The following is a 25,332-nucleotide window of genomic DNA, read 5'->3' on the forward strand; positions in this document are numbered from 1 at the left end:
CCTGTGAACCCAGCCTGGCCAAAAGCATCGCAGCCCCCAGCCACCCTCTGAAATTGGCTGAAGTGGGGAACAAGTGGCCTAGGCCATGGTGTTCACAGCCAATGAGCATCCCCCAGGGACTTTGCAGGAGCTAGGGGACAGGGGTACCCTCCATCTCCTGGGGTGCTCAGCTGGGAGAATGGAGCCCCAGCTACTGGGTCACCACCAGGAAAGGGCTGGGAGCCACAATTGAGTCTGACTTCTGTTCCTGACCATGGGCAAGTGGGAGTCAGGTGTGCAGAGTCCAGGCAAAAATGCCAAGGTCACAAGCTCTAGGCAGAGCTCTGGTCACAGCCAGAGTGCCACCGATGCACGGTGTGCACAGCCAGAGTGCCACCCGACCATGATGACACCGGAAGAAAGCATGCAGGAGACATGAGGGAAATGAGGCTCCTTCTGGGGCTGAGCAACTAATAGAAAAACACAAATTGCCGTCATGTAAGCCCCTGCTGTGTGCTGCACGGAGTTCAACATAGTCAGGCAGCCTCTCCCTGGAACCGCACCATAGCCTGCACAACCAGTGGGATGTTCCCATTTCCCAGATGAGGAAACTGAGGCTCAGAGATCATGTTTCTAAAGCTTTTCTTCCCCTTCTATGAGAAATCACCCACATTCTAACAACAAAAATAGTAACAGCATTCGCTAGCATGTATAGGGGGCTTATTCCCTGCAGTGTATACCAGGACACAATCTATCTTTATTTTCCTCCCCAGTCCTAATCCCTGGAACCTGCGAATATGTTATCAGGCAAGTGGGAATAAAAGATGCAGATGCAATTATAGTTGCTAATCAGCTGCCTTAAACTAGGGGGAATTGCCAGGTGTGGTGGCTCACACCTGTAATCCCAGCACTTTGGGAGGCTGAGGCAGATGGATTGCCTGAGCCCAGGAGTTTGAGACCAGCCTGGGCAACATACTAAGACTCCATCTTTTTTTTTTTTTTTTCTTTTTTTTGACGATGGAGGTCTCACTCATGTCACCCCGGCTGGAGATGAGATGGCCGGATCTCAGCTCACTGCAAGCTCCCAAAAACAAAAAGCCTCCCGGGTTTACGTCACTTCCCTGCTCAGCCTCCCGAGGGTTAAGCTGTAAGGACAGGCAAGGCCCCGCCACCTCGGCCGATCGTAGTTTTTTGTAGTTTTTTAGTAGGAAGACAGGAGAGATTGTCACCGGCGGTTAGCAGATAAGGTAAATCGGGTCATCGTCTCCTGACCTCGTTGAATCACGCCCCCTCTCAGAGGGACCTCCCCACAAGTGCTGGGAGCCACCCCGCCCGGCCCTAAGACTCCATCTTTACAAAAAAAATAAAGGATTAGCCAAGCAGGGTAGTGCATGCCTGTAGTCTCAGCTACTCAGGAGGCTGAGGCAGGAGAATCACTTGAGTCTGGGAGATCAAGCCTGCAGTGAGCTGTGATTGCACCACCGCACTCCAGGCTGGGTGACAGAGCAAGATACTGTCTCCAAAAAAAAAAAAAAAAAAAAAAAAAAGGTGGAGGATTACCCCAGGTTATCAAGGTAGGCCAACGTAATCATAAGGGTCCTATGGGTAAAGGAGCGAGGCAGGAGAGTCAGTGTCAGATTTAAAGATGCTGTGAAGATGGAACAGGGCCTCTAGATGCTGGAATAAGGCAAGAGAATGGATTCTCTCCCCTAGAGCCTCCAGAAGGACCACAGCCCCACTGACACCTTGATTTTAGCCCAGGGAGACGCATGTTGCACTTCTGACCTCCAGAACTGTAGGATGATAAATTTGTATTGTTTTAAGCCACTAAGTTTGTGGGGATTCTCACAGCAGCCATAGACAATAAATACATCCCCATTTTACAGAAGAGAAAATAGGCTCAGAGAGGCTAAGTAGCTTAGGCATGATTAGGAAAGAGTAGAGATGGGATTCAAATGACACTGTGCTTCCCCACAGTCTTTTATCACATCTCAGAGGGCTCAGCTGACACCATCTGTTTGCTGGTTTATATAGGAACAAAAACTCTCCAAGGTTACGTGACTGGGATTTAACCACAGATCTGCAGGTCTCCCTGCCTCTCCATGGCACTGTAATGGCTTAGTGTAGGCTCGTAAAGGGCGGTCAGTGGAAGTTCAGGGAAAGGAATAAGATGGATCAGAAGTAGGGGATGAGGTGGTGGAGCTGAGCATCGCCCCCTTTGGAGGATGCTGGTTGTGTTACTGTTGATCCCATGGTATAGACACTGGACCTCTGATCTCTGGAATCAAAACCCTCAAGAGTCCAGGGGAAGCAGGACAGAGATCTCACTGGTGGCTGAAATGTGGGCACATCCAACCGCAGCCAAAGAGCCAGGCTGGGCCATCCCCAAGGGGTGTCCAGTCCATGAGAACCTGTCCAGCATCTTCCACAGCCACTCACAGTTTGCCACAGGACAGAAGCAAACACTCTCAGGAGAGGGACAAACAGGCTCATCTCTAGGACCCACATTCTCTGACCCCAAGGCTGCCCAGGCTTCCTCCTGTGGGATAAGTGACTCCAACAGGTGGAAGCATCTCTGATCTTCTCCAGGAGGGTGCTTCCCACCTTCCATCATTGACTAGCGTCTCTGGTAACCACAGAAATGTGGTCAAATTTATAGGCTACCAACATCTCCTGGGGCCTTTTAAGATGTAGATCTCAGCCTGGGCAACACAGCAAGACCCCCCATCTTGGACAGGTGCAGTGGCTCGTACCTGTAATCCCAGCACTTTGGGAGGCCACGGCAGGAGGATAGCTTGAGTCCAGGAGTTGGAGACCACCATGGGAGACATAGTGAGACCCCATCTCTACAAATAATAAATTAGAAAATTAGGTGGTCATGGTGGCGTGTACCTGTAGTTCCAGCTACTGGGGAGGCTGAGGTGGGAGGATAACTTGAGCCTGGGAGGTTGAAGCTACAGTGGGCTGTGATAGTGCCACTGCACTCCAGCCTGGACAACATAATGAGACCCCCGTCTAAAAAAAAAGGTCTAGCTCTCCAGATCTGTCTGGGATTCTGAGGCATGGCCAGGCGCTGTGGCTCACACCTGTAATCCCAGCACTGTGGGAGACCAAGTTGGCTGGATCACTTAAAGTCAGGAGTTTGAGACCAGCGTGGCCAACATGAGGAAACCCCGTCTCTACTAAAAATATAACAATTAGCTGTGTGTGGTGGCGGGCCCCTGTAATCCCAGCTACTCAGGAGGCTGAGGCAGGAGAATCGCTTGAACCCACTAGGCGTAGGTTGCAGTGAGCTGAGATTATGCCACTGCGCTCCAGCCTGGGCGACAGAGTGAAACGCCATCTCAAAAAAAAAAAAAAAAAGGAGAGAGAGAGAGAGAGACTGAGGTAGAGCCAGAGTCAATCTGAGCTTTTTAAACAAGCACCCCTGCTATGCTTGGGAGCTGGCCAAGGGAAAGGTGAGAAGAGGCTAAGACAGAGTGAGGAGGGGATCATAGGTTGGGCCTGTAAACTGAGATAAGGCAGACCCGAGGGCTAGAGACACAGAACATTCCTCTGACTTGGACTGAGAAAGGTCTTGCACTTGTGCAGCCTGCAGGCGACCCTGGCAACAACTAAAGGGAAGAGGAGGCTCCCAGAAAGGTTCAGGCAGTGGGAGTGAGATGGGGAAAGACGAACAATGTACCTTGGGTGCCACCTCACCGAGAATGACCCTGGCTGGCCGGCTGCTTCCTTCTCCACGGACCTCCAGGAGTTCTGCCACCGCCTGGGTCTGTGGGCGTCTGGATTTCAGCGTCATTGCAGAATGGGGAGCAGGTGGGAGAGAAGGGAGGGAGGTGTGGCCACAGTGGGGCGGGGCCAGCTGGGTGGGTGAGGGAAGCAGGAGGCAGAGGAATCGGATGTCAGGGTCACAGGTGGGGTCTATATAGCCCGTCCGTGATGATCGAGCCATGCAAATAGAAAGGTGCAATGACTTTTGAGTTCAATTGCTTCTAGGCTCCACCCCTTAGATGGCTATTATCAAACAAATACATAAAACCAAAACAAAAGAGGAAAACAAATAGTATTGGCAAGGATGTGGAGAAATTAGGGAAGTTTGTGCATTGCTGGTGGGAATGTAAAATGGCACAGCAGCGTTGGAAAAACAGTATGCTGATTGTGCAAAGAATTAAAAAGAATTACCACCAGGTCCAGCAATCCCGTTTGCTTTTTTCTTTTTCCCTGACATGTCGTCTCACTCACTCTGTTGCCCTGGCTGGAGTGAGTGCTGCTATCTCAGCTCACTACAACCTCTGCCTCCTAGGTTCAAGCCATTCTCCTGCCCCCCCCCCCCCCCCCCACCCCTGGCTAATTTTGTATTTTAGTAGAAATGGGGTTTCACCTTGTTAGCCAGACTGGTCTCGAACTCCTGACCTCAGGTTATCCACCCGCCTCACCCTCCCAAGGTGCTGGGATTACAGGTGTGAGCCACCGCACCTGACTCTGTACACCCATTTTTCATAGCAGCAGTATTCACAACCACCAAAAGGTGGAAGCCACCAAGTAATTCATTGATGGATGCATGGATACATAAACTGTGCTCTTAAAAAGGAAGGAAACTCTGACCCATGCTACAACGTGGATGAACCCTGAGGACATTATGCGAAGTGGGATAAGCCAGTCACAAAGAGGATGAATACCATACGATTTTTTATATGAGGTACCTACAGTAGTCAAATTCATAGATACAGAAAGCAGAATGGTGGTTGCCAGGGGCTGGAGGGGGAGGGGAGTGGGGAGTTAGTGTTTAATGGGTACAGAGTTTCACTCTTGCAAGATGAAAAGCATTCTGGAGATTGATTCCACAACAGTGGTGATGTACTTAACACTGCTGAACTGTACGCTTAAAAAAGGTTAAAATTTTGTTATGTATATTTTACCGCAATAAAAACTTACAAAGTACAAAATACTAGACCAGGTGTGGTGGCTCACACCTGTAATACCAGCACTTTGGGAGGTGGAGGTGGGTGGATCACTTGAGGTCAGCGGTTCAAGACCAGCCTGGCCAACAGGGCAAAACCCCATCTCTACTAAAAATATAAAAGTTAGCCAGCCGTGGTGACATGTACCTGTAATCCCAGGTACTTGGGAGGCTGAGGGAGGAGAATCACTTGAACCTGGGAGGCAGAGGTTGCAGTGAGCCGAGATTGTACCACTGCACACTCCAGCCTGGGCGACAGAGCAAGACTCTGCCTCAAAAAAAAAAAAAAAAAAAAAAAAAAAAAAACCCAAAAAAACAAAAAACCATGTAGGCTCTTTGCCTGTGATTCCTACACAGTACTGCATCCAAAGATATACCCCATTGGTCAGGGTATTACAAAATACGGAACATCATCAGGAGCATCCTCTCACCTCACCTTCCAGGAGAGGACCACCTCTCTGTCAGCAGACTGTTCTCCAAAATCCAGCCCTGGTTCAGCAGCCAGAAACACCTAGGGATCCCTAGCTGTGTGTTTTAGTTAGAAATCTGTTTCATATATGTTGCACAAAAGAGAGAGAACAGGGGCTGTCAGAGCACAGAGGAGGGCTCCCAACCCATAGGAGAGGTGGTCAAAGAAGGCTGCCTGGGGGAAGTGCCATTTGAGTTGGGTTTTGAGGGATGAGTAGGAGTCAGCCAGACAAAGGCCAAGGGGGAAGAGGTTCCCCAGGAGAAACAGCCAGTGCTCACCTGGAGGTGAACTGACAGTTTAGACAGGCTGGTTCATGATAGTAACAGTATGCTCTCGCATAGCTGAAGTTGGGCCCCAGGACTCATGCCATGCCTTACAGGACTGAGTGATACTTTTGTCCCAAGGGCACTTAGTACAGGGAAGTGGCATTTTGGGCAGATCTCTCCGGACGTCAAGCAGCGTGGCTCGGTGCATCAGCTGCACGGCTGGTGCCCAGAAGAGGGCTAGTTGGTCCACACTGGTTAGTTAGCAGAAGCCATAGGGAGGCTTTGCTGTGCATGGTGGTCATTCAGAACCTTTCTGTGGCCTGTGTGGATGGTCCTTGTTCCCTTCTCTATCACGTTCCTGTCACAGGGACTCTGAAGGTGGACCCTGGATATTTCTGGATTTAACAGTCACTGTTTTGACTAGTTGTGACCCTAAACATCTCCTTATGGTTAGCCACTTGCAATTTCTACCTGTTGGGAACCCCAGGATACCAGTCCCCAAGGGCAGGAGTGGGTTGCCTTGCTCGTGGCGGTGCCCTGTCACAGTGCTCGGCTTGTGGCACATGCTCATAAAATAGTGGACAAAAGCATTTTTCTGGGGCTGTGTGCACTGTGAGAACTGGGGTTCCCTCTCTGGCCACACGACTGGCTGCTTCATTTCAACACAGCTCTGTTGATCTGGATGTGCTCTCAGCTGCAGAAAAGCTCAGGAAGTGATTTACAAAACAAACAACTGGTTTTGAAATGCAAAAATAACTCTGGAGAAATGTATTAACGTCTGCAATTTACTCTGAAATGTGACAAAATAATAGCATGCTTTCACCGATAAAGGAGAGATGGACAGATGGAGAGAGCGGTGTTAAAGAAGGTACAAGCACAGTCAGATGTCAATGGTGGCATCGAGATGGTGGGTTAGAGTGAGTGCTATGAAATATTTTGACTTTTTGGCATTTGGAAATTTTCATAATAAAATGTTAGGGGAAAAGAATGACCCTGAGAAAAAAGGCCAACTGACTTTTGGAGCAGATGAAGGCAAAATAATAAGATAATAAATAATATAATTGAGGAGGCCAAAGAAAGGAGTAGAAATGGGGATAACCCAACCCACATTTACATTTGTGATGTGGAGGAGCCCACTGTGCATGCAGAAATGTGAGGTTCCTCTGAGTGGTTTAGGGGCTACAGAATCTGCCAATCAAGGGCCGCAAAATCTGCCAATCAGGAAAGAGGGCAGCCCACCCTAGTGTGGGCTCTTGGCATGAAGAGCATGAGGTTTTTGATGAGGATCTGAATGATGGCATTGGCTGAATCAGCCAGGAAGCCAGGGAGGCAGGAGGAGTGGAGCTTGGTCTACAGGATGCTCTCCTGTTTTGGGATCTAACCCTTGCAAAGGTTCAGGACTTATGGAAAGGCATTAAGCCCAGAGGGACTGGGTCTGAGCCAGCCTGGGTTCCTGGCCTGGCCCCTTCTTTTACTAGCTATGCGTACTTGGAGAAGTTGGCTCATCTCTGAGCCTGGGTTTTCTCGTCTATAAAAATGAGGATAGAGGCTGGGTATAGTGGCTCACACCTGTAATTCTAGCACTCTAGGATGCTGAGGTGGGAGGATCGCTTGAGGCCAAGAGTTTGAGACCAGCCTGGACAACATAGCTAGACCCCATCTCTACAAAAACTAAAAGAGTTAGCTGGGCGTGGTGGTGCATGCCTGTGGTCCCAGACACTCGGGAGCCTGAGGTGGGAGGATCATTTGTGCCCAGGAGTTTGAGGCTGCAGTGAGCTGAAATCACATCAATGGACTCCAGCCTGGGCAACAGAGTGAGACCCTGTCTCATAAAAAAAAAAAAAAAAAAAAAAAAAGAGGATTGAGTGTATGTAGCAACCACCTCCAAGGGTCACATGAGGATTGTGTGGAAGGAGGCCAGAAACTGGCACGTGACCAGTGGCCACCATGGGGAGTGTTCAGTTAGCACCCAACCTGCCCAGGAAGACCTCTGTCCATACTCAGTGGTCTGATCCTTTCTCCCTTGCCCTTGTGACTAGCTACACTAAGTCCTCCAAGGGAGAAAAGCCTTGTCGGGAGAAAAGCCTTGTCAGGAAAAGCACTTTCAGCTGATGTCCACAGAGTAAACTCCAGCATCCTTAGCGGCAGATGGCAACTTGTGTCCGGGTTTCAAATCCAGATGAAAACAAACAATTGACCCGTAGTCTTCAGGATGCAAAATCAAATCAGAGCTTCCTTCTCCCCATCCCAGAGTGTTGCATTTCAGCTTGTTCTCAGCTCCTCACCTCCCTGCCTGGAGGGTCTGCTGATGCAGACCACCATTAGGTTCTGCTGTGGGTAGAAATAAACTGCTGTCTTCTGGGCTAACTGGGCCATCTCTGGGGCTAAGGCTCGAGCTCCAACTCAAACTAGTGCAAGCATTAAAACAAACAAACAAGCAAACAAACAAAAACCATGGATAGGTTCCTGGGACTGGGCTACTGACTTCAGGCATGGCTTGATCCAGGCATCCAAGTACCACCAACAGGACTGGATCTCCCGCTCTATCTCTGGGCTTGGCTTTCCCCTGCATTGGTAGGTTCTCTCCACATCAGCATTGTCAGCCATCCCTAAAGAATTCTGATCAGCTCTACTGAGGATACATGCCCATACCTGCGTCAGTCACTGTCAGGGGGAATGGAGAACTCTCACTGGCCCATCTCTGGTGAGGGGGAAATGCCTGGAAAAGGTGTCAGGCAGAATCAAAGTAACAGTTGTTGTTCTGTATTTTGGAGAAAAATTGAATAGTCTCTGTGTGCTGAGAAGCTGCGGTCGGGGGTTCTTCTGCAGTTTGGGTCCATGTACAACCAACTCCTAAGTGTGGCTTAAACCTGCCCACCAAGGACCTAGGTCATAAAAGGGCTGGGTTCTGGAGCCAAGCCCACTTGACTCCGTCCCTGCGTAACCATGGACAAATGCCTTCACCTCTCTGTGCCTCAGCTTCCTCATCTGCACAACAGGGGTGGATCAACGTGGTGGAAAGGAATGGAACTCACATGTGAAGTGTCTGGGCCAACCCCCCGCCCCCTTCTTCCAGGGAAGCTCCCTTTTTGCCTGTGGTATAGACTAGGAGGCCTTGATGTATTTTTCTTTTTTCTTTCTTTTTTTTTTTTTTTTGAGGCGGAGTCCTCGCTCTGTCGCCCGGACCTGGAAGTGCAGTGGCAGGATCTCAAGCTCACTGCAAGCCTCCGCCTCCCCGGGTTACGCCATTTCCCTAGCCTCAGCCCTCTCCGAGTAGCTGGGACTACAAGGCGCCCGCCCACTCGCCCGGCTAGTTTTGTATTTTTTAGTTAGAGACGGGGTTTCCATCACCCGTGGTTAGCCAGGATGGTCCTTCGATCTCCCCTGACCTCGTGATCCGACCCCGTCTTCGGCTCCAAAGTGCCCTGGGATACAGGCTTGAGCCACCGCGCCCGGCCGCAATGTATTTTTCTAAAAACATTTTTTTCCCACAGTGCTTTCAAAAAGGGATGACTTTGTCCAATTCAGTCCAGCCTTCAGCTCCCTTCACTGCATCCCTGTCTGCCCCTGTGATGGGAACTCACTCAAGGTCTCAGCTGTGCTGTCAGGAATGGAGGGTACAAAGGTGAACACCTGCCTTCTCCAGTCCAGACAATAAAGTCAAGGCCAAAGCGTTTCCTTCAAAAAATAGTTTATTCTGCACATTTCCTGGTAGGCTCTCTGCCCACCGTGCCAGGGTAGCAGCTACTCATAACTTGCCTTTCTCTCCAAAACCAAGAGGGCCTTCCCAACAGAAAAACCTTCAGTTCCCAAAGCAGCATCGATTCTTCCCCTCACCCCAGCAAACCTCGGGGTGGAATAAAGAATAATTTACCTTCTCCCATCCCTCACTGCCCCACCGCACCTTCATTTGCCAGGGCCGTCACTGGCTAATGGGCAGATTTTGTCTTTTTCAACTTGGATACCCTCAAGCATCGCAGCTTTTGGAGGCTTCCCTGGGTGACTTCATGAGCTTCCACATTGACCAGCATCACATTCAGCATCCTCGGACAAACCGCCCATCACAGCAGTGGGTTGTGGCCAACTCCCTCCACCCCCTACTCCACCCCAGTGGGAGAAACCAGAGGATTGCAGGGCCCCGGGCTGTGCCGCCTGCAGAGCCAGGAGCTGCCGGATGCATTGCAACATCCTCCCTGAGCAAATCGGTATGGTCACCACCGTCCAGTCCTTAGTCACCGACAGCTCTGCCCCTCGGTCAGATCCCACCATCTGTGCTCATCAAGCCAGCAGGCAAGGGAACAACAGTGACTCAAGTGGCCCTCCAAGGGAGCAGTGGTGACCGTCACAGACGTGACACTTGTGAGCAAGCTGGGCCGTGGGTGTGGCAAGGGATTCCTCTCCGCCTCTGTGCTCCCCACTTGGGCAAGAGAAGGGTGCCTGGCCCAGGCTGGGGGCCAATCCTGCAGGCGGAAGGGGCAGTCCTCATTTTCCTTGGAGGGAAGAGGCAGGCAGAGGACCTCGAGCTATGCGAGAGGATCCTCCAGAAGCCCTGAAACCTCTGGCTGGGCACTTCCATTCATTTTGCTTTCCCTCTCTCAAAAAGAGAATCCCTGGCAACCAGTGCTAAACGTGGCCTACCAGTGGGGCCCTCCTATGATTCACTAGGGCCATCTGGGGAACAAAATGCCATTTCATTCTGGCAATAAAAAATCATCTGGCCAAAGATGGTGGCTCACGCCTGTAATCCCAGCACTTTGGGGGGCCAAGGTGAGTGGATTACCTGAAGTCAAGAGTTCAAGACCAGCCTGACCAACATGGTGAAACTGTGTCTCTACTAAAAATACAAGAATTAGCCGGACATGGTGACCGGCACCTGTAATCCCAGCTATCTAGGAGGCTGAGACAGGAGAACAGCCTGAACCTGGGAGATGGAGGTTGCAGTGAGATCATGCTACCCCACTCCAGCCTAGATGACAGAGTGAGACTCTGTCTCAAAAAAAAAAAAAAAAAAATTCATCCATACATTTTCTTGGGTGACTAGAGAGTATCCAAAGAAACATCATTACAAAAATAGGTTTTTCTCTAGTCCTGTCTACATATATATATTTTTTCCTTGGCCCATTTATTTGGCTGAAATATATGAGATGCTTATATCTAGTGCTGGTCTCAGAGTAAAAAAATAAAAGATTTCATGATATGATATCCAAGAAGCCTGAAGAATGCCTGGATCCCACAGGCCAGGCACTGTTTTGCAAAAGGAAACAGGGATGTTTTAGCTTGATTAGATTTAGTGATGCAATAAAAATGCTGTCTTCAGAGACAAAACAAAATAAACTTCCCAGCTATGGAGAAGAGGTTGTTTCTGTTTGGGAGAGGCACTCCTGGGCCTTTTATTGAGACAGGTGTCAGCTCGGAACCAGCAGCCCTGCAGATGTGCCCAGGATTTTCTTTTTTTAAAAGCAAGTCTTCAAGGTCTGCTGAGGGTGTACCGACGGTGGGTGTGGGTGGTTCCTCTTGCTGTGGTCCCAGGAATGGCTGGGCAGGCCGGGGTCAGGTGGAGGCCGGGCTGTCCATGGTAGACAGCAGGTGAATGACCTGTGCCCGCTCAGCTGGGCTGATGTGCTGGCTCAGGTATATCACACAGTCCACGGCCACCTCGGGGTTTTCTTGAACCAGGCTGTGAGGGAGGTGAGAGGAGGGCTGGGGTCACTCCAGCCACTTTTTCAGTGGCCCCTAGGATGGCAGAGTCCTTGTGTGGGGCCACACCCCAGAACCCAGAGCTCCCAAGTCCCTTCCTGCTGTGGTCCCCAAGGGGGGCGATGGTCCTGTGTAGCAGGAGGGCTGTGACCTAAAGATCAGAATGTCTCGAGGCACCACTGTCCCTACTGGTCACTGCTGTGTCACATGACCTGAGACAAGACACTGCCCTGAGTCTCAGCTTCATCCCCAAAATGGGGTCCCCTGTGCTCGACTCCCTCCTTCACAGGGGGACTGCATGGCAATTGGGGGAGGGGACGCTGTGGAAAGGCCAACACTGGCATGGAAGCCAGCAGCCTGAAGGCTAGCGGTTCCAAATGTGGGTTTTGTGACTAACCCTGCTCAAGCTGTGACTTTGGATAAGTCCATATTCCAGCAAGGGTCATGAGTTGGAAGGGTCTCACACTGTCTTCATAGCACCCCTGGGCTCTCTGCCCCACCCCGGCCACCGGGCTGGGAGACCGGGCATTGGGGAGTATGGTCTCTTTGCTGGGGGCCGGGCGGGGGCCCAACCCCAGACTGTGGCTTTCAGCACACGACCCTGGCCCTGAGGCCCTGGGACTGCACAGTGTGGCGGGTTCAAGTGGCTGCCTAGGAGTGGGCAGCTGGGGGGTCAATCCTGGCTCGGGTCCTTGCCAGGAGCCTGGGAAGCAGGTGCGGTGGCCACTCACCCTCGGATGGTCTTGAGGACAGAGTCGTGCTTCAGATATGTGATGTTCTCGCGGATGGTGGAGCGCGGGCCGTCCTCCACCTGCCAGTGCTGTTCTAGCCACTGCACAACCACCTGGTTGTTGTCCCACAGGTAGGCCTGGGGAGGGGGCAGAGGACGCCTCAGAGAGGTACCCAGCTGTGGGCTGGCTGCCTCAGCCCCCAGCACCCTCTGTGCCCACCGGCCTCGTTCTCATCCCAGGCCCACCTTGACAGCCCCCTCCGTCTCCACGAACCAGCGGCGCAGCATGGACTGGATGTGCACGTGACTCAGCTCCCCGCTGGCCCGCAGGATCTCCTGCTTGACCTGGTCCTCCAGGAGGAGGCGGCGCAGACGCCAATACAGGAAGGTGCGCGCGGTCTTCCACTCCAGGATGTCCTACAGAGGAGCCAGTCTTGAATCCCCAGAAAGGGAAGGAGGAGATGGGCCGCTGGCTCTGACCACACCCATGACAGTGGCTGCCCGGGACTGGGCCCAGGCTCTGAGATCATTCCCAAAACATCCCAGGCAAGCAAGCTGAGGCTCAGGGAGGGGAAGGCACCTGCTCAGAGCCAGGACATCACCAGGACTCCAGACTGGCCATAGGTGAAAAAATGTCCCCCATAAAAACCCAGCACCCACCTCTACCTCAACTGACACGAACACAGGCTTGTGTGAGGCATGAGCCAGTTGGGAGGGAGAACAATGCAGCAAGAGAACCAGTGAGTAATGGACATGGGTAGGAGGTGACTGTGGGACGTCCTTGCAATGGTGAGGGGCGGGGTGAATGCTGGATAGGAACAATGATTTCTACCCCTGGTCCAAACTGACCGAGTCATCAGACTTTGTTGCTTATTAGAATCTCTTGGGGATTTTAAAACACATGACTGCCAGGCTCCTGTCCAGGTGTTTGGATTTCATTGGTCTGCAGTGCCATCTGGGGATCAGGATTATTTTAAAGCTCCCAGGTGACTCCCACCTGCAGCATTTCACCCATCCCAAGCCCCCCTCCCGAGCCCAAATGTCCTCCATGTTTTGGAAAACAGGGTAGGCTCTTTGCACCCCACACGGCAGCCGTGGCTCTCACAGATATGACGCCCTTCTCCAGCATCCGGCCGGGCGTGTCGTGGAAGTCGGCGAACTGCACCGCCACCTGGTGGTAGATGGGGAGCAGCAGGTCCTCGCGAGCCTTCAGCCGGCCCTCCAGGTCCTTGCGGTCCTTATCTGAGAGATCAGGTTCCCCTGCAGGTGAGCAGAAGGGCCAGTCAAGTCATGGAAGGTGGCCATATATGGTGGGGTGGAGATTTTTTTTTTTTGAAGAAGGCACAAATCAAGATGTGCAGGACAGGCCTTGCCTCATGAGAGGTCTGAGCTTTAACTCTGATATTACCCCTGCTGCTACACAGGCTGCTCTCAACCCCCTAGGTCCCCCAGAGTCCACTGGCCTCGCCCCCACCCCAGGCCTATCTTGACGGCCCCCTTTGTCTCAGATCAAATAGCTAGTACAGTCTCAGAAATGCACTCACAACTGCAAGACAGCATTCAACATGCAACTCTACATTTTCCCCTTCCATCAGACCCACTGTGCTTGCAGAATACTATATCAATTACTATTTTTAGTACATATTGTAAAGTATTATAAGGGAATATTATAAGCAACTCTATGCCAAATTGACAACTTAAGATGAAATAGACAAATTCCTTGAAACACACGAACCACCAAAGCTCACCTAGGAGGAAATAGATAACACAAATAGTCCTATATATAACAAAGAAGTTGAATTTATAGGTAAAAACCTCTATCAAAAACAAAGAAATAATGCCAATTCTGCGCAAACTCAGAAAATAGGAGCGAACACTTCAACTCATTCTATGAGAGCAGCATTACCCTGATACCAACCAAAGAAATTACATGCACACACTGTAATAAATCTTGTGAATAGCACAACACACTGACACTTAAAATGGATATTTAAAGAGAATTACATCTTGTGGCCAGACGCGGTGGCTCATGCCTGAAATCCCAGCACTTTGGGAGGCTGAGGCAGGCAAATCACTTGAGGCCAGGAGTTTGAGACCAGCCTGGCCAACATAGTGAAACGCCATCTCTACTAAAAACACAAAAATTAGCCAGGTGTGGTGGCACACACCTGTAATTCCAGCTACTTGAGAGCCTAAGGCATGAGAATTGCTTGGACCCAGGAGGCAAAGGTTGCAGTGAGCTGAGATTGCACCACTGCACCTGGGCGACAGAGCAAGACTCTGTCTCAAAAATAAACAAATACATAAAGAGAATTACGTCTAAAGATGACAAGTGAAACAAAGCTGTCATTCAAACAAAGTTAGTAAAATATCTTATGTCTGATTGGGAATTCTAAAGGAACATTTTGCCACCAAAATTCTGATATTCCCCATCAGCCCCAAATACTTCAATTGCTATCTTTTGTGTATTCTGAGAAATAAATTCACGATGGCATTATATATCTATCTATATAGATATTTAATGTTAAAAAGGTTGATTTAGAAATGTGAATGTCCTCCAGTCATGGTGGCTCATGCCGGTAATCCCAGCATTTTGGGATGCTGAGGCGGGTGGATCGCTTGAGCCCAGAAGTTTGAGAGCAACCCGGGCAACATGGCGAAACCCCCTCTCTACAAAAATACAAAAATTAGCTGGGCATGCTGGTGCGTACCTGTAGTCCCAGCTACTCAGGCTGAGATGGGAGGATGGCTTAAGCCCAGAAGACAGAGGTTGCAGTGAGTTGAGACTGCACCCTGCACTCCAGCCTAGGCAATAGAGCCAGACCTCATCTCAAAAAAACAAAACAAAACAAAACAAACAAAGATAAATGTGAGTAACTTTAAAAACCTCACAGTTATTATAGCTGTATTTTGATATTTCTTCATTTTATTTTAACATCCTAGAAACCCCCAGCAATGGAACCGGCTGGGCTTCTCTTGACCTCTGAGAGGTGAAGCCTTTGGGACCCCCTTACCTAGCTGTTCCATGAGCTTCTTGTAAGCTGGATCGATCCTTCTCATGGACTTTATCAGATCTTTCTTTCGGAACTTAATCTCCACTGTCCCCTCTGGCTCCAGAACACCCCCCCTTAAAAGAGAAGAGGCAGAGGGATGGGGGTGTATGAGGCATTGCCCAGCAAGCAACAGCTAATGGATGTTGGGGGAGCTGGAGGTAAGACAGCCAGAAAATCTGGGGGTCAGTTCTCAGCTCTTTTACCCCTACACATGCTGTGTGCCCTTTGGCGAGTCACTTTCCCTCTCTGGGCCTCCGCATCTTTACCCACAGATGTAAAGACTGAACCAACTGTTTAAAATAATGCTTTCTGAACTCTGGAAGGCCCCTTTCAGGTCTAAGAGTGCATGACTTTTTCCATGGCAGCATAACCCTCCTGCTCTCCAGCCACAGTCCTCTCTAACTTTGCTAATTTCTGCTCTCCTAGAGGTGGGGCACTGTTTCTGATCACTTTAAATCTCACAAAAGCACCTTGAGCGCCCAGCGTGGTCTTGTGTGAGCTGTCCTTCCATTTCCAACATACATTTTCTTTTTTGTTGTTGTTGTTGTTGTTTTGTTTTGTTTAAGACAGGGTCTCACTCTGTCACCTAGGCTGGAGTGCAGTGGCACTATCTCGGTTCACTGTAATCTCTGCCTCCCGGGTTCAAGTGATTCTCCTGCCTCAGCCCCCCGAGTAGCTGGGATTACAGGTGCATACCACCATGCCCAGCTAATTCTCGTATTTTTAGTAGAGACGGGGTTTCATTGTGTTGGCCAGGCTGGTCTTGAACTCCTGGCCTCAAGTGATCTACCTGCCTCAGTCTCCCAAAGCGCTGGGATTACAGGCGTGAGCCACCACAGCTGGCCTCATTTCCAACATTTTTATTTACCCCTCATTCTCCCCCTGCCCCTTTTTTGCTTTTGACAGCTTAGAAGCCCTGAAGAATACTATCAGTAGCTCTGAGCTTCCTGGTGGCCAGCATGAAAAGTTAGCAATGACTCCATTCAAGTGCTGCTCAGTATCCTGAGTCTTCCTGGAGGACTGACCTCAGCAGTCCCTGACAAGGGTCTAAGTGCCCTGAATGCAGGACAAGCTTGGCCCATTTGCCACCATATCATAATGTCTAGCAGAATTAACAAATGAATGAGGGAGTGAACACAGGAATGCTGTGCCTATATTTGGAGCAGAATGACTATTGAGGCCTTTATATCCTGTGTAGCATGTAGTTTTCACTTCAAAGTCATCAGTCACTGTGCTGTGAACATTATTGTCATGATCCTTTCTGTAAGAATCTCTAGAATAAATTTCTCCTAAGGAAAGTGCCAAGGAGGTTAACTTTCCTGCAAAGAACCAGTATCCTCTCATGCAAGTATTCATTCAGTCATTTGTTTAGCCAGTATTTTCTGACCACCTACCAGGAGTTGGGCACTGTGCTAGACCCTGGGATTTAAAACTGAATAAAACATTTCCTATAGGAACTCATAGCTTTGGGAGAAGCTCAGTCTAATGAGAGATACATGGCTCATATTTCCCTTTTCATCCTGGCTGCCAGGAAGCTCAAGTGCTTTTGGTCTTTCCTTTTTATTTTTTGATTGCAAACTTCCTTGGGAAGGAGGAGTATAAACCATGAAAGAAGAGACAACATTCCTCCACCACCCACAGGTTCCAGCCACTGCACCCCTCCATGATCCCCCAAGGTCATGGGTTCTCAAGGCTGGGAGAACAAGAAAAGGCTAAGCCAGGCTAAAGGCAACACACCCACCTGCTCTCTTTGTCCGCATACATTTCTATGCACAGGGGGTTGATGGTGGCATCTATGACCACCCAGGAGCCTCCCCGGAGCTCCGCATAGGGTGGGATATAGATCAGGATGGGCTGTTTGTATTGTCTGAGGCCATCCACGATGTAGGCTCCAAACTTCAGCACCTGGTCATACATGTCTGAAAAGCAAAGCAGCCTCCCAGTTTGGCAATTTCAGGGCCCTCACTCATCCACACATGAAACCCACTGCCCTAGTTGTCCTGGGGGTCCTGAGAGAGCGAGCTCAGCTAGGAGGCTTGGAGAGCACTGGGCTGGGAGTCGGGAGCACTGATCGCTCTCTGAGTGGCCGTGTGACCTTGAGCAGGTCATTCACCCAGTATGGGCCTCAGTGGCCTTATCTGTGAAGGCACAGGGAGAAACCAATCTCTAGGATTCTTTCCAACTGGAATTGAAATGCCCTCACCCGTGACTGTCCCCGCCCTGCTCCACCATTTCCAGCAAAGAAAACCCTCGCTAACAGTCACACTGATCCTTCCCCAATGTGCACAGGCAGCATGGCTCTTATTTCCCACCAAGACACATTTCTCCAGGTCCCCAGGCACCCTACATGAAAACAAGAAAGCAATAATAACAGCACTGGCAATCACGCTGCATGCCAGCAATGAGCTCATCAGACCTTTACCTCGGCCCTCTGAGGTTGGTCCTGTTCTTAACCCCCTTTTACAAAGGAGGAAAACTGAGGCTCAGTGATGTCTCCCAGCTAACAAGGACTCACAGCAGGTCTGCCTGCCTCCCATCCAGCTCTGTCCTCAACACTCCAGTGGTCTAACAGCCACTGTCTCCCAAAACATGCTTGGTGGCTTAAAAAGTCCCCACACAATTGTAAGGTGAGGCTCAGAGCCGCTTTCTGCAGAGGGAAGGGTGGACAAACATCCTCCTCACCTTGCCAAATGGGGAGGTGCCTGCCCAGGTCACCGGGCAGCTCCTGGGGCTACCCCAGTCATGAGGCTGGACCTCATGGTGTGACCTCTAGAAAGTCACACTTTGCCTCCAACCCTCAGTTCCTTACTTTTTTTTTTTTTTTTTGAGATGGGGGTCTCACTCTGTTGCCCAGGCTGGAGTGCAGCCTCAACCTCCTGGGATCAAGCAATCCTCCTACCTCAGCCTCCCAAATAGCTGGGACAATAGGCATGCGCCACCACGCCCAGCTAATTTTTTAAACATTTATTTTATTTTTTGTAGAGACAGGGTCTTGCTATACTGCCCAGGCTGGTCTCAAACTCCTGGCCTCAAATGATCCTTCTGCTTTGGCCTCCCAAAGCACCTGCCACTGTGCCCAGCAGTTCCTCATCTTTAAAGCAGGGTGGTGGGGCACCTGAACAGTCTTTTGTCCTCAGGGTTGTTGGGAGACACAGCTAAGATGATGATGGGCACAGACTAGGACATTAGCGTCACCACCCAGAGGGTGCTGTCCTGGGTGCTGACCCCAAGGCTTTGGGGTAACCACAGGCAGGGAGGGGCTTACCTTTCATGCCGCCGGAGAACCCCCTCCAGTTGGCAAAGATCATCAGGGGCAACTTCTCCCGGTTGAAGTCCTTGATGGCCTGGGCGGTTTTGTAGGCTGAGTCTGGGAACCACACCTGCCCTGCCTGCTGAATTATCTGGAACACAGAGCTGTGGGGATCAGATGCCTCCGCGCAACAGCAGCCCAGGACACAGGGATGGCTGCCACAGCCTTGCCCTGGATGGCAGGCGATCTGATCTGTGCTGGCCCCAGCACCAGAGCCAGGGCTCAGAAGGATGGAAGCCCCATCTCCTCGACTCAGGACCAGGCTTGACCCTCCCATTGCAGCCCAGCAAGATTCCCGTGGCCCTCATTTACAGGCTCGGAGGGGTGCCGAGCTCGGCAAGGTCACGCTGAGCTGGGGGAAAGCTGGCCCTGGGACCCAGCCCTCTGACTCCTGAGTTCTTCTCAGTCTGTGCCCTGGCCTAGCGCAGAAACAGCAACAGGGGCAGGGCAGGAGGCGGGAAGGGTTTCTAGGGACCTTTATCATCTGCTGAGGAAGAAGCAAGAAGGTGCAGCCCTTTAGGCAACCCACAGAGAAAGCGGCAGAGAAACAGGCACTGAGCCCCCCGGGCCAGGGACTGCACTGGGTGTCCTGCTTCTCCACCTGAGCTGGCAGGGCAGGGATGGGACCCCCATGCCTAGGACCCACTCTCAAGACAGTACTGCTGGCTGAACCAGCAGCCACAGCTCCTGGCCCCCTCACCTTGGCCTCAGAATCCAGGTTGGCAGGGTCTGCAGGGACCGCCACCTCCACAGTCCGCGTCTCCACAGCAATCACTCCCACGGGAATCCCCCCAAGCCTGGAAAATGAGCACTGGTGAGCCAGACCCTGGGCGGCACGCCAGACGCATTTGGGGACCTCTGGGTGTGGGGGTGAGGGCATGTGGAAGAGAATGTTCTTTTTAATCTGGAGGATTATTTTATTGGAAGGCAAAGAAAAAGCCCCAAAATGGTAAGAGCCTGGAAAGGTAGCAGGACCTACTGGTGCCCGTTTTGGGGCAAGAACCATCAGAGGAGGGCTGGGATGGTGTGGGGCCTGGAGCAGCATGAGCCACTAGAACTTTCCGTGATGAGGGCCACGTTCTCCATCTGCATTGTCCAATACAGGAGCTGTGGGCTGCACGTGGAACGTGGCAAGTGTGAGGAATGGAACAGGTCATCCTCTGGCACTTTGACTTAGTTCAATTTAAACTGAAGGAGCCGGGCATGGTGGCTCACGCCTGTAATCCCAGCACTTTGGGAGTCTGAGGCAGGAGGATTGCTTGAGTCCAGGAGTTTGAGACCAGCCTGGATAGCATAGTGAGACCCTGTATCTGCAAAAAATAAAAAAATTGGCTAGGTGTGGCGGTGCACACCTGTGGTCCCAGCTACTTGGGAGGCTGAGGTGGGAGGATTGCTTGAGCCCAGGAGGTCAAGGCTGCAGTGAGCAGTGATTACGCCTCTGCACTCCAGCCTGGGTGACAGAGCAAGACCCAGTCTCAAAATAATACTAATAATAATGAAACTAAAGAATCACATGTGGCCAGCAGCTACTACACTGGACAGCATAGGTCTAGACATCAAGTTGCACTTGGGAAGGGCTGAGCGATGCTGAGAGACTCAGCTCAGGGGATGCCATTACATCAGTTACTTGCTACTGAACTGTGCATCACTACATGGTTCTCATTTACCCTACAAGGCAGGGGTTGGGGAGAGCAGTCTTCAAAGTGTTTTCACATGGAAGGTGGAATGGATTTTTTTTTTTTTGCTTTGTTTTAAAATATATTTATTTTTAATTTATTGTTATTTTATTTGTATTATTTACTTTTTGAAGGGATGGAGTCTCGCTCTGTCACCCAGGCTGGAGTGCAATGGTGCAATCTCAGCTCACTGCAACCTCCGCCTCCTGGGTTCAAACAATTCTGCTTCAGCCTTCCGAGTAGCTGGAATTACAGGCGCATACCACCACACCTGGCTAATTTTTGTATTTTTAGTAGAGACAGGATTTCACCATGTTGTCCAGGCTGGTCTAAACTCCTGACCTCAAGTGATCCACCTGCCTCGGCCTCCCAAAGTGCTGGGATTACAGGGGTGAGCCACTATTCATGCTAGAAAGATAGGAAAACAAACGTTCAACAACAAAAAAAAAAAAAACTTGAGTCACCCCACATTACCATACTGTTAGCATTTTCATCTATTTCCTTCTAGTCTTTTTTTTCTAAACAGTTAGAAGTTCAACATATTTCAGAGACTTTTGGATACTGATGTCTTTTTCACTTGGCATCACAGAATGAGCAATTTCTTCCCTTAACATTAAATATTATGAGGAGCTCAAGCAATCCTCCCGCCTTGGTTTCCTGAGTAGCTGGCACTAGAGGCGTGTGCGACCACAATCACCTAATTTTAAAATATTTTTTGTAGAGATGGGGTCTTGCTATGTTGCTCAGGCTGGTGTCAAACCCTTGAGCTCAAGTGATTCTCCTGCGTTGGTCTCCTGAAGTGCTGGGATTACAGGCATGTGAGCCACTGTGCCCAGCTGTACTTTATTCATTCATTCATTCATTCATTTATCGAGACAGAGTCTCCCTCTGTCACCCAGGCTGGAGTGCAGTGATGTGATCTAGGCATGCTGCAACTTCCGCCTCCTGGGTTCAAGTGATTCTCCTGCCTCAGCCTCCTGAGTCGCTGAGATTAAAGGCACCTGCCACCATGCCCAGCTAATTTTTGTATTTTAAGTAGAGATGGGGTTTCGCCATATTGGCCAGGCTGGTCTTGAACTCCTGACCTCAGGTGATCTGCCCGCCTCAGCCTCAAAGTGTTGGGATTGCAGGCGTGAGCCACTGCGCCCAGCCCTGGATGTACTTTAGTATTTATTGCCTAAGATGTAAATGACAGCAGCCATTCCCACTTATGGAGTATGTAGGACATTTTAAGTGTTTCACCTATGTTACTGCATCTAATCATCACAATAATCCTTTGGGGTAGAATTATTATCCCTATTTTACAGATGTGGAGGACCAGAGAGGGTGAGTGATGGAGATGGGGCTTGGCCTCAGGTCCAGCACAGAGCCTGGACTTACAGCTGCGACATCGTACCAGGAACCTGAGTGGTAAATGATGAGGATGCAGCTCTGGGCTCATTACAAGGAGGAACTTTCAGGCAGGTGGAGCTGTCCAAAGAGATGGAGGCTACAAGGCTGAAGGGTGAGCTGCCCAGCTCGGAAAGCATGCAAGCATTTCAGCCTCCCACCAACACTGACATACAACAGGGCTCCTGTCCATGGCTCCCCTACAGTGGAATGCAGAGTGCCAGTGTCTGTGAAGTTTTCTGAGGACAGCACACAAGGCCACCTTCTGATGCCCAGTGGAGTTGTTAGCCCTCGTGGCCTGGGGCCTGATTTCCGGCAGGGGTCCCAGGCCTCAGGAGGAGGTTGGCTGAGATACTTTCTAAGGGCACACATAGACCCTCCAGAAACCATCCCCCAAATTGGTTTCTTCTTTTAGAAAATCCTGAGGCCCAGAAGCAAATTGCCCCTGGAGGTCTGTGGTCTCACACCTGGGGGTCCCAATGCCTGGTGAGCCAGACATGGGCAGCCTGCTCCCGTCTTCATGATTACCTTGCTCGTCCTGTCACCACGGTCTGCGCCCAGGGTGCCATGATTTCCTTGAAACTGCCATGGTCAAAGAATCCACTCTGCCACGTTCCCTTCAGAGCTGTAGGCAGAAGGGCAGAAGCCCAGGCTGGAGGGCCAGGTGGCTGGGGCCCCCCAGGACACGCCTGGCTGAGTAAAATCTCCCTAAGGACAGCCTGGCTTTAACCTCATAGCCCCGATACCCGTTTCTACCTACAACCACACAGGTCCCAACTCCTTTCCCCCCTTCCCAAAACACCTCAAAAGACAAACAAGGCTGCAATAAATATACCAAGTCAAGAATTCAGTCCACACGGAATATCTGACTACCATCGACAACCAGCCAATTCCAAACACGCTGAGATTCTAATCACAGCCTCTGCCCTCTCTTCCTAAGATGCAGAGAGTGGACAGACACCTCCGGAAGGCAGGATTTCAGGAACGGACCACCTGCCCCAAAAAGCTCATCCCTCACCTGCTAGCTGCTGGCTGCAGCTTAACAACCACTTAATTGAGAAAAAAGTTTCAATTTCCCAGAGAGAGACAGAGAGAGAATATGATGATGTCAACCACAGCCATCGGTGGGAAGCAAACGATGACTTAAATCCATGCAACAGCATAAATGGCTGTGGCTCTGACCAGGAGGCACAGCCAGAGTGGGAGGCGTCTCAGGCGTGGGAGGCCCGGTACCCAGGCACGCAACAGCCCAACTTTAGCATCTGCTGAGGACTGGCCTGACAGTGAGAAGCGGAACATTTTTTAATTGAGATGAGCAGCCCCCTCAGTGTTTACCGGCCAGAAAGCCCAAGAGAAATGAAAAGAGAGAGAAGGAAGCCACAGGGCTCCTTGCACTGGCCGGAGTCTAGCACGCTCCCGAGGGTCACCTCTCCTGCATCGCACGGCCGAGGAACAGCCAAGTCTAAAGGTAGCAGCATGTGAAATTCTAGATTTGGGATATAGTGACAGGAGCAGCTCGGCTTTCCTGTTGTGTTCTGGTTGCTCAGAATGAAATAATATACCTCCAAGAGAGAAACTCATCCCTTTCAGAGAAAAGGAGGGAATGTGTATACGCAAAAAATGTGTGTGCATGTGCATGTGTGTTCACGTGTCCAGGTGTGTGTGTGTGTGTGTCTGTGTGTGTAGGTATAGAAGAGGCCAAATTGGCCAGGCATGGTGGCTCATGTCTGTAATTCCAGCACTTTGGGAGGCTGAGGTAGGCAGATCACTTGAGGTCAAGAGTTCAAGACCAGCCTGGCCAACATGGTGAAACTCCGTCTCTACTAAAAATACAAAAATTAGCTGGGTGTGGTGGCAGGCACCTGTAATCCCAGCTACTCAGTAGACTGAGGCAGGAGAATCACTTGAACCCAGGAGGCAGAGATTGCAGTGAGCCAAGATCATGCCACTGCACTCCAGCCCGGGCGGCAGAGCAACACTGTCTCAAAAAAAAAAAAAAAAAAAAAAGAAGAGACCAAATTACCTATCCTGTGTAAACTCACAGAGTTCCTTTGTAAGAGAGAACGAAAGAGAGAAAGATGGAGTCTTCTCTTTGAAACTCTGATGTTTCAGCACTGAATTTTCTACTGATGAGACAGTGGGGCAGTTAGAGACCACGGAGCATGGAGCATCAGGGGAGGGAGACCATGACCACCATTGTACCCCACCTCCATCTATTAGCTCCAGAAATTGGAGGCTGTTTCCACCCCTTCTGGGTCCATGACTGAGGAAAAGCCTGGAATAAAATCTCCATTTCTCCACTCTCCCTGCATTTGATTTCAGGTGTACCTCTCTGGGATATGAGAACAAATATCAAGCCTTCTACCTAAGTGCTCCTTTGTCTCAAGCCCTAGAAAGAAACCCAAGACGAGGTCCTAGGCAAAATACTTTAGAACTTACTTGGGTGAGGCCTTCCTGCAAGCATCCACCGGGGGTCGTAGGGAGCTCTGGATGGGAGGAATTCAATTTCTCTGTCAATGGGGTCAGTGGGTGTGATGATAGGGACAGGGCTGTGATTATCCTAAAAAAGAAAGCCAAGTCTCTGACTCAGTCTGTGGTGCTTGTCAGTAATGCCTCTGATCAGCACTTTGCTCCTCTGACTATGATTATGCCTGGTTATGCAGCAATATCCCCTCCCTAGGGCTCCTGAAGCCACTGCTCTGATTGGAAAATGCCAGATAAGGACTGGCTATCCCATGGATTCTTCTGAAATCTAGTTTATGAACTCCTGAGTGTGCTTCCCGGTTCACATGGCATCACTGATGCTGGGAAGTTAAAGAAACACAGGAAAGGGTTGCTACTGTTATATATGGTCAGATAGGAGGAAAAACATCTTAAAAGAAAGAAAAAGAGAAAAAGAGATTGGTTGCAGAGAGTGGTAACAGATGGCATGCAGATGGGGAAAAGGCACACTTGGGAATACAAACTGACATTTGTGACTTGGGGTTCTTGGTAGAAGATCTGGAATGACCTGAACTCTGGAAACCCAACCTCTCAGAAATGATTATAATGAAGAAAGACAACCTCACCCATTTGTAAGGAATGTTACAGTTAACCAAGAACTGTGCCTACTATTGTCCCCTTCTTACTTTGGTGAGGACCTATCCAATGCTGTGCTCTAAATATCACTTCACTTAATCATCATGATAACACCATGAGTTAGGTGCTATTATTATTCCCGTTTCACAGATGAGGAAACAGGCTCGGAAAAACTTAGGGACCCTCCCAGTGTCTTACAGCTACTGAGGAGGAATCCAGGAATCAAATCCAGCGTGATTGTAAAGCTTGAAGACTCAGTATTGTCCAGTGCTGCCTCTTGTCAAGAGGCAATACTACGTCTTTCTAAAGGATCAACAGATAGCATCCTTACAATGGCATTAGTGCCACCAAAAGAGCAAAGGACAGCTAGTACAGGGCTAGGCGTCAGAGAGAGAAGAAAGAAGGAGTAAGAAAAATCAACCCCAGCCACATGTGTAGTGCTTCCTGCTCCCCAGCCTCCCATACCACCCAGGAGGTGACAGGGACACAATTAGCCCGTGAGCTTGATGATAGAGTCTTCCAGGCTCTAAGCTGCAGGGGGAGTACTGCACCTTTGGCATATAGGACAGCCACTCCAGAATGGTATAAACCCCCTCAAAGTCATCTGGCACGGTGATGTGGGAAACGCCATTGTAATGCATGATCTGAACGCCACCCAGCTGGTTGTTGGATGTGTAGACCTCTCTTCCCAGGACCTGCTTTGACACAACATGGTTAGCAACGTC

The 25,332-nt window shown here is 50.3% G+C and overlaps 1 protein-coding gene across 3 annotated transcripts in view; it reads right to left on the reverse strand.

The window, feature by feature from the left end:
* Positions 1–9,348: 9,348 nt before the first annotated feature.
* The window catches only part of ACACB (acetyl-CoA carboxylase beta), a 164,481-nt gene continuing 148,497 nt past the window's right edge, over positions 9,349–25,332 (reverse strand). For all 3 annotated transcript variants that reach the window (XM_017879718.1, XM_017879719.1, XM_017879720.1), the window contains 11 exons: positions 25,159–25,302; positions 23,969–24,089; positions 22,058–22,154; positions 19,165–19,261; positions 18,420–18,555; positions 16,896–17,073; positions 15,116–15,228; positions 13,207–13,361; positions 12,348–12,518; positions 12,103–12,239; positions 9,349–11,351 (listed from right to left, as the gene is read on the reverse strand). In XM_017879718.1, the coding sequence (XP_017735207.1) occupies positions 11,225–11,351; positions 12,103–12,239; positions 12,348–12,518; positions 13,207–13,361; positions 15,116–15,228; positions 16,896–17,073; positions 18,420–18,555; positions 19,165–19,261; positions 22,058–22,154; positions 23,969–24,089; positions 25,159–25,302 (1,476 nt within the window). In that variant the 3' untranslated portion in view covers positions 9,349–11,224. The remainder of the gene's footprint in view (positions 11,352–12,102; positions 12,240–12,347; positions 12,519–13,206; positions 13,362–15,115; positions 15,229–16,895; positions 17,074–18,419; positions 18,556–19,164; positions 19,262–22,057; positions 22,155–23,968; positions 24,090–25,158; positions 25,303–25,332) is intronic.

The sequence above is a fragment of the Rhinopithecus bieti genome, unplaced genomic scaffold, assembly GCF_001698545.2.
Source record: "Rhinopithecus bieti isolate Rb0 unplaced genomic scaffold, ASM169854v2 scaffold_11933, whole genome shotgun sequence".
Taxonomy (NCBI): Eukaryota; Metazoa; Chordata; class Mammalia; order Primates; family Cercopithecidae; genus Rhinopithecus; species Rhinopithecus bieti.